General features: G+C 35.1%; 1 protein-coding gene across 14 annotated transcripts in view; it reads right to left on the reverse strand.

Annotated features, from left to right (window-relative positions):
* Positions 1-12,094, reverse strand: part of LOC138764176 (voltage-dependent L-type calcium channel subunit alpha-1D-like) — a 427,400-nt gene that overhangs the window by 204,262 nt on the left and 211,044 nt on the right. For all 14 annotated transcript variants that reach the window (XM_069939715.1, XM_069939725.1, XM_069939713.1 and 11 more), the window contains 5 exons: positions 8,035-8,242; positions 4,488-4,608; positions 3,363-3,477; positions 2,219-2,306; positions 2,059-2,116 (listed from right to left, as the gene is read on the reverse strand). In XM_069939715.1, the coding sequence (XP_069795816.1) occupies positions 2,059-2,116; positions 2,219-2,306; positions 3,363-3,477; positions 4,488-4,608; positions 8,035-8,242 (590 nt within the window). The remainder of the gene's footprint in view (positions 1-2,058; positions 2,117-2,218; positions 2,307-3,362; positions 3,478-4,487; positions 4,609-8,034; positions 8,243-12,094) is intronic.

The following is a 12,094-nucleotide window of genomic DNA, read 5'->3' on the forward strand; positions in this document are numbered from 1 at the left end:
AACTTCCTTCGATATCAGAAAGGTCTGACTCAGCCAGACTGCAATTGAAAGAGAATGTTTCTACAAAGCCCCCCAAGTTCAAAGCATAACCAATTTCCTGCACATAATTAAATGAGACTGCACCAGACAGACTTTGTATCAGTCATGATATCAGTTTATTGTCCAAAGCTTTCCAAGATTGTCAAAGTTACTCTCAACATGATATTTTCAGCTCAAGATTCTCCTGAACAGGCAGAAAATATCATTCAAATCTTTCAAACTACTTGTTCGGTGGACAAGCAAGATGTCCATTTTTAAATCAAAGGAAATCACTATTTCATCTTTCATTTCAAAATGAGCATGGCCTAGTATTTGTGGCTACAGCCCTCACATCAAAGGTATAGTAAACCACATTCATGTAGCCAGTGAAGTGCCAGGCAACAGCTTTTGGAAAAAATGAGCACTGTGTATCAAAATATATCCCACAACTGGTTCACCAACCTCCAGGTTGTGTTATAGTTAGCACGAGCAAGCTTCTGACCAAACGAGTCTATCAGTGTGAATACTGCAGTTAGCCTCAACCTTCTTTAGTTTTCAGAAACTAAATACATAGAAACATAGAAGATAGGAGCAGGAGTAGGTAATTCGACCCTTCGAGCCTGCTCCGCCATTCAACGAGATCATGGCTGATCTTAAAGTTCAGTGCCCCGTCCCTGCCTTCTCTCCGTAACCTTTAATACCCTTATACTGAAGAAATAGATCTAATTCCTTCTTAAATATATTTAATGAACCTGCCTCCACTACCCTCTGTGGCAATGAATTCCACAGATTCACCACCCTCTGGGTAAATAAATTCCTCCTCATCTCGGTCCTAAATGTTTGCCTATTATCCTCAAACCATGGCCCCGGGTTCTGGATTTTCCCATCATTGGAAACATCCCATCTGCATCCATTCTGTCCAGTCCTGCCAGAATTTTATAGGTCTCTATGAGATCCCCTCTCAATCTTCTAAACTCCAGCGAGTACAATCCCAATTTGCGCAATCTTTCCTCATAAGTCATTCCTGCCATTCCAGGTATCAGCCTGGTGAATCGCCTCTGCACTCCCTCCATTGCAAGAACATCCTTCCTTAGATAAGGTGACAAAACTGCACACAATACTCCAGGTGGGGTCTCACCAAGGCCCTGTACAGCTGCAGTAAGGTATCCTTGTTCCTATACTCAAACCCTCTTGATATGAAGGCCAACATACCATTTGCCTTTTTAACCGCCTGCTGAACCTGTATGCTTGCCTTCAGAGACTGGTGTACAAATACCCCTAGGTCTCTCTGCACTTCCCCATCTCTTAATCTATTGCCATTCAAATAGTAATCTATTGCCATTGTTGTTGATCTAAAAAAAAGTCTATCAACAGAATGCAGGTTAGATGTAACTGTATTATTTCTGATATTAATAATCTCATGGTTCAAGAAAAACTAAATGGGCAATAAATTCCATTTCAGGAAAGTGAAAAATTTGAAAAATAAATATAGCGTTAATTCCTATCTCAATGCCTTTATAAATTTTACCAAAAATATTAGAATAAGCTATGTGGCCTTTCAATCCTGCACTGCCTTTAATTAAGTCAAGGCTGATCATTTGCCTTTGCATTACCTTCCCATCATTCCCATCATTCCTCGATTTTCTTCCCACCCAAACATTCAGCAATCTGAATCTTCAATATGCTGAACATCTCGAGCCCATGGGAATTCTTACCTGATTTTTTCCAAACTAAGTTAATGCCCAAACAACCAGCTTCCAGGTATCTACTACTTGTGCTATGTAACTAACTCATCATAACCTTATTGCAGTTTGTGAGGCTTCACTGTGGGCAAAGTGCCCGCAGTTTTTGCCTGCAAAACAACACAGCTCCATTTCAAAATTAATTACCATCTATAAACTCTCTCAATGTCCTGTGCCTATGAAGGGAGCAAAATAAAGTCATGCTGATTATCCACCAGCAACCATTGCAAGATCTGTACTTTGCTAAGTTCATACAAACAAGTTTGTTTATTAAAATAGGTGGTGTTTTCCCCCCTACCTGGCACATCACTGGGTGGATAAGGATCCTTATCTTCATCTTGTTCATCAATTGAAACCTGCCAAGAATTGAACAGATGAGGATCCCAAAAATTTCCATCATGTCGATAAATTCTCTTTGCTATTGAATTATTAATTTCTAACTTTACTAAAAGTGTTACCTGAGTGCCAGTCAGTTTTTTCTTGTCATTTTCCCCTATTCCATCAACTTCGTATTTTCCATCTTCTCTTTGCTCTGAATTGACAGTTCTAGAAAATACGTTATTAATTAGTATTTCATCAATTATTGTCAAAAGTAAAATTTAATTTAAATTCCAATTATTTGTTTTCTGATTATTATCAATTGCTAAAATGCGATGTAAGTGAACATACTTTAGCCCAATGTTGAAATAATTGTGTCAACTGACATTATGTAAATTGTGGGACTTAAAGTTAGGAAACACATGGGAAAAAATATTCTAAGTCAATGGGCCCTCGGATCAAACAACAGCATGATGGAACCAAGTTATTTTTCAAGGTAAGTAAATGAGTTTTAATGCCAGTTGTGAGGGGAAGTTGCACAATGCTTACAATAACTCTGTACGTCTATATTTGGCCATTCTTGAATGCTTGTGAACAGAAACACAGATCAGTACTAAACCAAACAAAATATTTATGTCCAAAGGATTTCCCCTGATATTCTTCCTCTTTTTTCTCTGATAAGAGAGAAGCTTTGGGATTCGTTTGTTGTTTAGTGTTCTTAATTTCTAAACATATTTTAAAACTATTTAAAAATTAATTAATTGGGCAAGAAATAATACGTCTCTTTATTATTAATGTTTGAAGCCCGTATACGAGATATATGGATTTGAATTTGTCGTAATTTTTTCCCCCACAGTTGTTGGGGTTGCACTAAACCATGGCAATAGTTGATGACTGTTATGTAAAGTTATCTCCTCTTCTTTTCCTTTTTCTTTCTTTTGGGGTAGATTAGAGGAGGGGGTTGGGGATTATATGGTTTAAATATTATGTATTTACTTGTATTTTGATTGTATAACTTTTTTGATTAATAAATAAAATGTGAAAAAAAAGTCTCTTTATTATGTCAGTTTTTAGTTTACGTGATGTAGACCAAAATATATATTGCAATTCTATGATTTGCCCAGGTGGATTTGATTGAATTGAACATCCAATAATTAATCAAAATCCACAATCAGTATCAATTTTCCTGGATATCCTTATTTGGGGTTTTCATCCCAAATGCCTCACTGATTATTTGATAGACATCTTGAAGGCACCTCAGTTTAGTATACGCTAATTAATTACCTGGAATTTCTTTTCCTTTCCTTTTCTTCTTCAGTTTCTTTCTGAACTGTGTTTAGACTTTCAGCATCAGCCAAATTATCAACAGCAATAGCCAAAAAGACATTCAACAGAATGTCTAGAGAAAATTATTTAAGGAAAATCTTAATAAATGGAATGCATTGTTTCAATTTGTTATTTGTATTGAATAATATTAATCTTTTCGTGACCCAACAAGTGATTTGTTGGCAAGCTTCAAGATTAAGGATAACAATAAATTGATCCAGAAATTCTCTCTTAACCCTCATTCTCCAAGATATGAAATAAATCAACTTGAATGGCAAATTTGTTAGATATGGAAAATAGGTGTACATTCCTGCAGTCTGTTAAAAATCTGCAGCAGCAAATTTTTTACCTTGCATTTCGATTCAGAACGTTAGCACGATAATGCAGTTGCATGGCTAGGCAGAAAGCACCCATGATGCACAGAAGTGAGCGTGAGCTTTTTTAACTGGATTAATTTTTCATCTTCCAAGTTTTTTAGGATGAATGAGAATTTGTACAATAAGAAGCCACCACAGGAGAGTGCAGTGAATAGTGCACACCTCAAAGTAAGGTGGTAAGTTACTGGAAGCAATTATAGTTGGGAAAAGACATTTAGGGCAAAGGCCTTAGGCTTCCTTTGGCGCAGAAGTAGTTACACACCTGTTACTCAGCCACTTAAGAAAATCTTTAAGATGCATGCATCAGTGTTTATGATCTTGTTCTTAGACAACTTTTAATTGCAATTCCAGTTCTTAACCTCATTGTCAAGGTCGACTGATAACATTTCTCAGGTTCTGAATGACATGTGGATAAATTATTACAATACAAAGTACTGATGATGATAGGCAATCCCGAGGCTTCCAAAATGCCAATTTAAACGAACAATAGGACACAGTGAGAAACTTGGACCACATTGAATGAAATGAATTCTTAAAATAAGAACTGGTATCACACTATTCATAATTATTGCCTGTTTACTAATATCTTTAGAAGATTAGTATAGGTAAAAGGGAAGAAAAATTGCTTTATTTGTAAATCTTGCAAAAAAAACAACTGGAAGTAAAAATATTTAACACTATCTGTCACTCTAGTTAGTAAGGATACAGTTACCACAAATGAAAAGAATGATGAAGTATATACAAACTATCATCCCTGAGGAGGATGGTCCACCATAAGCCATAATTCCATCATACATCACCATATTCCAATCTTCTCCAGTTAAAATCTATTTGAATTGGATTAAAAAAAAGTTATTTATAATTAAATTAAAACACAATTATTACTAAACATAACTAGACTTTAACTTAAGTATATTATTATGGGAATCAAAAAAGACTGGAATAAAAACAGGAAAAGCGTGAAAAAGGTAAAAATATTTTGGTAATATATTCATTCTAATAGCGTTGATTCGAGCAACCAATGATAAAGAAAGGGGCAATCAGTTTAATAATGCCCCTTTCACATGTTTGATTAAGATGAGAAAATTTTCTCTGAATATGTTTTTATGGATTTTAGTAATTGTTATACCAAAATAGGTAAATTGATTTCTTACAATTTTAAAAGGAAGGTTTTAAAATTAGTCAGTGCCAAATTATTCAAAGGAAAAAGTTCACTTTTATGAAGATTTAACTTATAACCTGAAAATGGACTAAAATGTGAAAGTAAAGAAAGCCTAGAAGGCAAAGAAGTCTGAAGATAAGAAATAAAAAGCATAATTCATCAGCACAAAGTGAAACTTTGTGGGCTGTGCCCTTCCTTAAAATGCCAGTAATATCATTAGATACTTGAAAAGCAATAGCTAAGGGATCTAAGTCCAGGTCAAAGCAATGGACTTAAAGGGTATCCTTGACTGGTTCCTTGCTGAAGACTAAATGGTTTAGAAATCTGCAAATTAGTAAGAACACAGGCAAAAGGGGATAAATATAGTAACTTAATCCATTGAATAAACCCACCCCAAAAATTTAATTTTTTTAAAGGCTTAAATATTCTAACTGATCAAAATGAAATTGAATTTAATTTATGTAATTTCTAATTTATAACCTTTCTATAATGGTTCAATATCTAACATTTATGATGTTGTTGGGAATAAGAGAGGCTCCCTCAGAGAAAATTTAAAAAGCTTTGGAACAGGACCTACAGTTTTTAATTTCTAAAGAAACTTGGAATGTAATTTTCAAATTGCTTAATACCTCTTCTTTATGTGCCTGCTACTCTCTCCTACAATTTAAAGTAGTCCATTGGGCTCACATGTCCAAAGTCAAACTATCTTATTTTTATGTGGATGTATCTCCTTGTTGTAATGAATGAAACAATGGAGATTCTTCATTAATTCATCTGTTTTGGACATGCTAGAGTCTTGAGAAATATTGGAACAAAGTATTTTAATCCTTCTTTTCACTTTTTAAAATTAATTTTAAACCTAATCCTTTAACTGCTTTATTTGCTATTCTTGGAGAAAGTGATATAACTTTAATGGCATCTGAGCTGCATATATTAGTTTTTATTTCTCTTATGGCTAGGTGGGTGGTGTTGCTCAGATGGAGGGACATCACCTCACAAATCATGCTCAATGGCTACGTGACGTCATCATGTTTAAATTTAGAGAAGATTAGATGCTCAATTTCCAATTTGAATTCAATTTTTAAATCACTGTGGGGACCCTTTTTGAATGACTTATATAAACTTTGATTTGTTATGAAGGTAGAAGTGTTGATTAATGAGGTAATTAATCACTCTGATAAGAATTGCCTTCTAAAATTGTATGTTATCTTTTCAAGAGGAATACAAGATTTCATTTCAGTATGCCATCTTTGCATCCCCAAAACCAAATCAGACTTCCATGTAATAGCTAAATATTTCTTAGCAACAGCTAAAGCTAAACATAAAAATTCAATTTGATACATAGTCAATCTCAATTGTAAACTAGTCATTTTACTATCTCCTAATAAAAAAAAACATTGGATCAAATGGAGGATTAACTGTTAATACTTGTTCCAAAAATAATTTAATGTGTCCAAAAAATCTAAAGAGACAAATATTTTTTAAAGAAAGTATGGACCCCATATTTGAAAATTATGTGTTTGAAGATTTAAGCTCTCGATCTAGCCTGGTGACGATTCTTGGATCCATTGCCGAAAGGTTGAATTTTATATATATATATATATATATATATATATATATATAATAATCTCCTTTCTTAGGGGTAGTTATAGGGGAAGGAGGGTGGGGAATAGTGGGGAGGGAAGGGAGGTAGGGAGTGTTTTTTTGTTATATTATCCACACATATAATTGTAATTATGTATGAATTTATTAAAATTTGATGTAATTGTGATTTTAAATTTTTTTAATGAAGTATTCAAAAAATAAAGATTTATGTCCTTTTTTTGTCCAAATAGCTTATTTCTTGGTAGTGGGTTTAGATTTCCCTTTTTTAAAAATAATAAAATATTAACACAATATAATCTATTCGATTAAAATATGAGGTACCTTGGATGAAATGATATGATTTAAGTGTGATTTATCTTTTTGACTTTTAACATATGTACTCTGCATTTTTGGATGTGAAATTTCAATGTTAATAAAAATATTGAAAAAGAAATACCAGTACATTATTATGTCTTGTAAACAGGAGATAAAAATCAATTACATTACAGACTAATAGCCCAAAGATGAAAACAGAAACTGCTGAAAACACTCAGCAGGTCATGCAGCATCTGTAGAAAAAGAGAGTTGATGTTTCTGACAAAGGGTTCCTGAACTGACACATTATCTGTTTCTCTTCTAACAACTGTCTGACTTGAGTATTTCTAGCATTTTCTATTTTTTACTTCAGATGTCTAGCAATTGGAATTTATTTTTAATTTCATTTATAAAGTTGTCATATGGTCTTCTCCTATTTCTTGTACTCCTGTTAATGACATTACAAATACTTAAATGTTCAGTCAATTCTACCTTTATAAAATAGGTATGTGGATTAGCTAGTCTCTCTGCAAAACAGAGGATATCATTATTTTTTAAAAATGGTATATTTTCACCTCAGTATCAACTGCAGACACAAATGTATTTCTAAATTTGGCCATTTTACAAAGATAAAGGCAGCAATGATCATTATTTTACTCGTCCAATAAAATGTGATAATGAACTTCCAAATATACCCTACCGGCTCCAGCTTATTACTCCCTTGTACTCTGTCAATATACTTCATGTGTTAGTTTTTATTTTTATGCTTTATTTTTTCTGATCAATACCTGCATATTGATTTGGACAAGAGAATCTTACTTTATTTTCTAAAAATAATAATGTAATTCTTAATGATTTAGGACGCAAATCAAAGGGCTGGGGGGTGAGTCGCTGCAGGCCAAAGTTGACCTGCATTTCCTCTCAAGTGAAACTTTATACTGTTAATGCAGGATATTGCAGCATCATAAATGACCTACTCATTCTTCTTGCATGCAATGGCAAATTTGTCATTATTATTTATAACTTGGCTGATTTGAAAATGTTTTATTTTAAATAGTATTCCACAAAGAAGCACCAAGGAGGTATTTTCTGGGTGCTGCATGTAATAAAACTGTTAACCGTTATAAATCAGAAAATTATAGCTTCTTAGTTTCTGAGGAATTCTTAAAATTGATTTATTTATTATAAATACCTGGAATACAGTGAGAAGAGCTTGTGGAAAGTTATCAAAAGTACTCCGTTTTGTTTGAGTTTCATCAAAGTTAAATTTGCCACCAAAGAGCTGCATACCCAGGAGTGAAAAGATAATAATAAACAGGAAGAGCAGCAACAGCAGAGAAGCAATGGATCGCATGGAGTTCAGCAATGAGGCCACCAGGTTACTCAATGATTGCCAGTGCCTACCAAAACAACCATTTTGTTAGAAGACATGCATCAAGATAATGCTTTGATAATCATGTATGAAATTTCAGAATCTGTACACAACAATTTTCATTAATCTCACTAAATGATAAAAGGTTAGAAAAATTAACTGAATGCAAAAAGCTTCACATTCAGAAACTTACAGTATATAATTACATTGCAGAAAAGGAATGAAAGAAAATGGGCTGGATTATGCAGCACCCAGCATGTGGTTCATTTGCACTTCTTGCAGGAAGCCACAGTCACACTAAACTTCTGCTGTCAAAGTCTTGCCATGACCCTTCTACAAGGGTTCAGGCACCAAAAAATTAATGACCTGCCCGTGGAATGCTTTTAACAAATGTAACTTCACGATTGGAGAGTGTGACAGAGTATATCAATATGTTTTTGGGAGATAAATTGGGAAAGGTTTGTTCGAGTAGGTCACATACAGACACTTTAAAACAGATCTTATTTGAAATACTGGAGCTCTATTACTGATAGACATATCGGCCTTGCAGCCTTTGTAAAAGCTTTGGAGAGTCTCCAAGAGACTTCACTAATGGACTGTTGTTTTCAAAAAGGCAACAGATGAAAGATCTTGTCGGAGCCACAGATTGTCTGGAGCAGTTCTAAGAGGGTCATGTGGTTTGGCAAGCAGAGAGAGTCAAACAGGCTTTCTCTGTGTGTGAGAGAGAGAGAGACACACACACACAGATCAGTTCAACAGTGTTGCAGCCAGCAACAGCAGCTTGGACTGGAACAGGACAAGCTGGCAAGCTTGTGGTAAACCATATTTTGAAGATGGGTTCTTATTTCAGCCTGGTCAAAGCCCTTATGGTTCATGCAAGAGGAGAGGACTGGCTGTCTAATGTTTCACTTGGAATAAGTGAAACAAAAAGGAACTCTGTGGTGATCTGAAAGAAAGAGGTTATCATCTTAAAAACCCTGATGGGGCAAGTTTCTTCAGCAAGACACTGAAGTGGCTGATCAGAAGGAATCAGTTGTGAATGTCCTGGAACAACAAACATCTCTCTGAAAACTGACAAGAACTTTCCTGAGCAGTAACCATTTACCTTTCAAGCACCAAAGCCTGGTGAACATTATAAATGTTAAATACTGTGCACAGTATAAGAATTGCCTGAAACCAGTGAACTTGGAGGAATGAAAAGTGAGATTGCACTGTGAACCAAAGAATGTTTCTGAACTTACACACACATTACATACACATGCGCTTAGAATTGGAAGGGGGTTAAATTAGATTAAGTAAGTCAATAGTGATAAGTTAAAGTGTGATTCTGTATTCATGTTTAAAGATAATTAAAAGCAACATTTGTTCAAGTCACCATTTGTCTTGGTGAATATCTACTGCTGCTGGGTTTTGGGGATCTCTGGAGTCGTAACAAGAGAAAATAGGAAAATAAGAACAGTAGCGTGGTAAATACAGTAATTATTGTTAAATATACATATTTAACAAATCTGTCAGAGATTTTTGAGGTTTTAATGTGCATTATGAGTAAAGGGAAGCCAGAGGATGTGGTATATTTGGACTTTCAGATGGGTCCAGGTGTAATATATCCAAATTTGCTGATGGTACCAAGGTGGAGAATGCCAGAGGATGTAGAGAGGTTTTAGTGGAATACAGAAAGGTTAAATGAATGGGTGAGGACAGAAAAATTGATTTTCTGTAGAAATTATGGTCATAATTTTGGCAGAAAATAGAGAAAAGCATAATACTTTTTTAAACAAGGAAAGACTGAAAAGTATTATTGTTTATGGGGGACCTAAATATGTTTTTCCATATAAACATTAAGTTAATATTGTTACGAGCCCACTGGACCCCAAAAACCCAGCAGCAATAGACATACACCAAGACAAGTGGTTTTTAAAACAAAAGTTATTTTTAATTCACTTTAAACATGTAAAAAGAATCAAATTTTAACTTAACTCTATACTTAACTAACCCCAATTAACCCCCTTCTAATTCTAAGCGTACGTGGTAATGTGTGTGTAAATATAAGAAAAGTTCTTTGGTTCGCAGTTCAATTTCACTTCTCCTTCTTCCAAGTTCTCTGGATGCAGGCAATTCTTATACTGTGCACAGAATTCAACATGTATAAAGCACCAGGCTTTGGTGCTTGAAAGGTGAATGTTTACCGCTCAGGAAGGTTCTTGTAGGATTTGCAGAGAGAGATTTGTTGTTCCAGGATTTCCACAACTGAGGTACCACCATTAGTCACCTCAATGTCTCGCTGATGAAACTTGCCCCATCAGGGTTTTCCAGATGGTAACCTCTTTCTTTCAGATTATGACAGAGCTCCTTCTGTTCTTCTTATTCCAAGAGAAACATCAGACAGATAGCACTTCCAACTATCCACTGCTTTGGAACTTTTCATCAGTTTCAACCAGCTTTTCCTGGCTTGCACTGTTCAGCTGCTTTTCAGTGTCACACACACTAGCTGACTGAGAGTTTGTTAATCTCCTCTCTCTCCCTCTCTCTCTCTGGCCCCACCTTCTTCAGTAAACAACAGGAGTTCTTTCTTCTGCTCAAGCTGTTGTTAGATAAACAAAACCTAGGAATGACCTTTCAGAAAGGTACTTGTCGCCAGCCTGTCTCCAGTTCCAAACAATGGTCATTCATTTTATGATGTCATTTCAATTAGCACCTACTTGTGAATATGCATAACATTCTCCAGAGATCTTCAGTATTTCTTCAGTCTTTCAAATAAGATCTGTTTTAAAATTGTCTGTATGTATGTAATCTTGGATTTGTTCAGAATTTACAGTAAAAAACCTACCGTGAGCTTACTGAAATATGGAGCAAAAACAAAGATTAAGGGTTCCATGAGTTATTCTTCTACCATATTCTTACTTCATTTTTTTCTATTTCTGAATAACTCTGATGACCAGATTTATTACAAAAAACTTGAAAACACATTAAATCATCTCAAAAAAAAATTAACCTCTGATTTGATTATTGGCACTTTCAGACGAGAAGAATTAAAACAGTACTGCACCGGAAAAGGCCCTTTGGCCCACATGCGCCAAATGTGATGATCAAATTAAATTAAAACCATACTGCTTACACATGATACATATCCCTCTATTCTTCATGTATTCATGTGTCTATCTAGAAGCCTCTAAAATGCAACTATTGTGTCTCCTTCCACTAATAATCCCGGCAGCCCATTTCAGGCATCCACAACACTGGACAAAAAATCTTGCCCCATACATTTCCTTTAAACGACCCATTCAGTTTAAACATGTTCTATTATATTTAACATTTTCTCCTTGGGAAAAGGATTCTGATTGTAGACCCTATCAATGACTATCACAATTTTATAAACTTCTAGCAAGTCTCCCCTCAGCTTCCAAAGCTCCAGGGACAACAATGCAAGTTTGTCTGACCTCTCCAAATTGCTCAGACCCTCTAATTCAGACAACATCTGAATGCACTATAGAACAGGAATAAAGGTCCTGACATTTATCAGATGCAGGGAACGAACTGAGAGCATGATTGTGGAAAGCACCCTAGAAATCTTAGGGATGCCTTGGCTCTGCTAAATTTATTTACATACCCACTTTATTTTGTGACTCGGTTTCTTGCCTGATTGATAAACCTGGTAAGCTTTGGGATAGGAAGGGCAGCTGAAAAAGACAAGAGGTAGATACTTTTGGGAATTTGTAGAAGGCAGAATGACAACAGAAAGAAATTGTGGGCCGGAATACTTGCTGTGGTGAGTCTGCTCCAATAATGAGAAGAATAAATATTCAATCTTTAAAGAAGAGTTCAGAGATTCCTGAAGAAACCAGTCAACCATAAATCAATGGTGGCCTCGTGAGCCCTAGGG

This window comes from Narcine bancroftii, chromosome 5 (genome assembly GCF_036971445.1).
Source record: "Narcine bancroftii isolate sNarBan1 chromosome 5, sNarBan1.hap1, whole genome shotgun sequence".
Lineage (NCBI taxonomy): Eukaryota > Metazoa > Chordata > Chondrichthyes > Torpediniformes > Narcinidae > Narcine > Narcine bancroftii.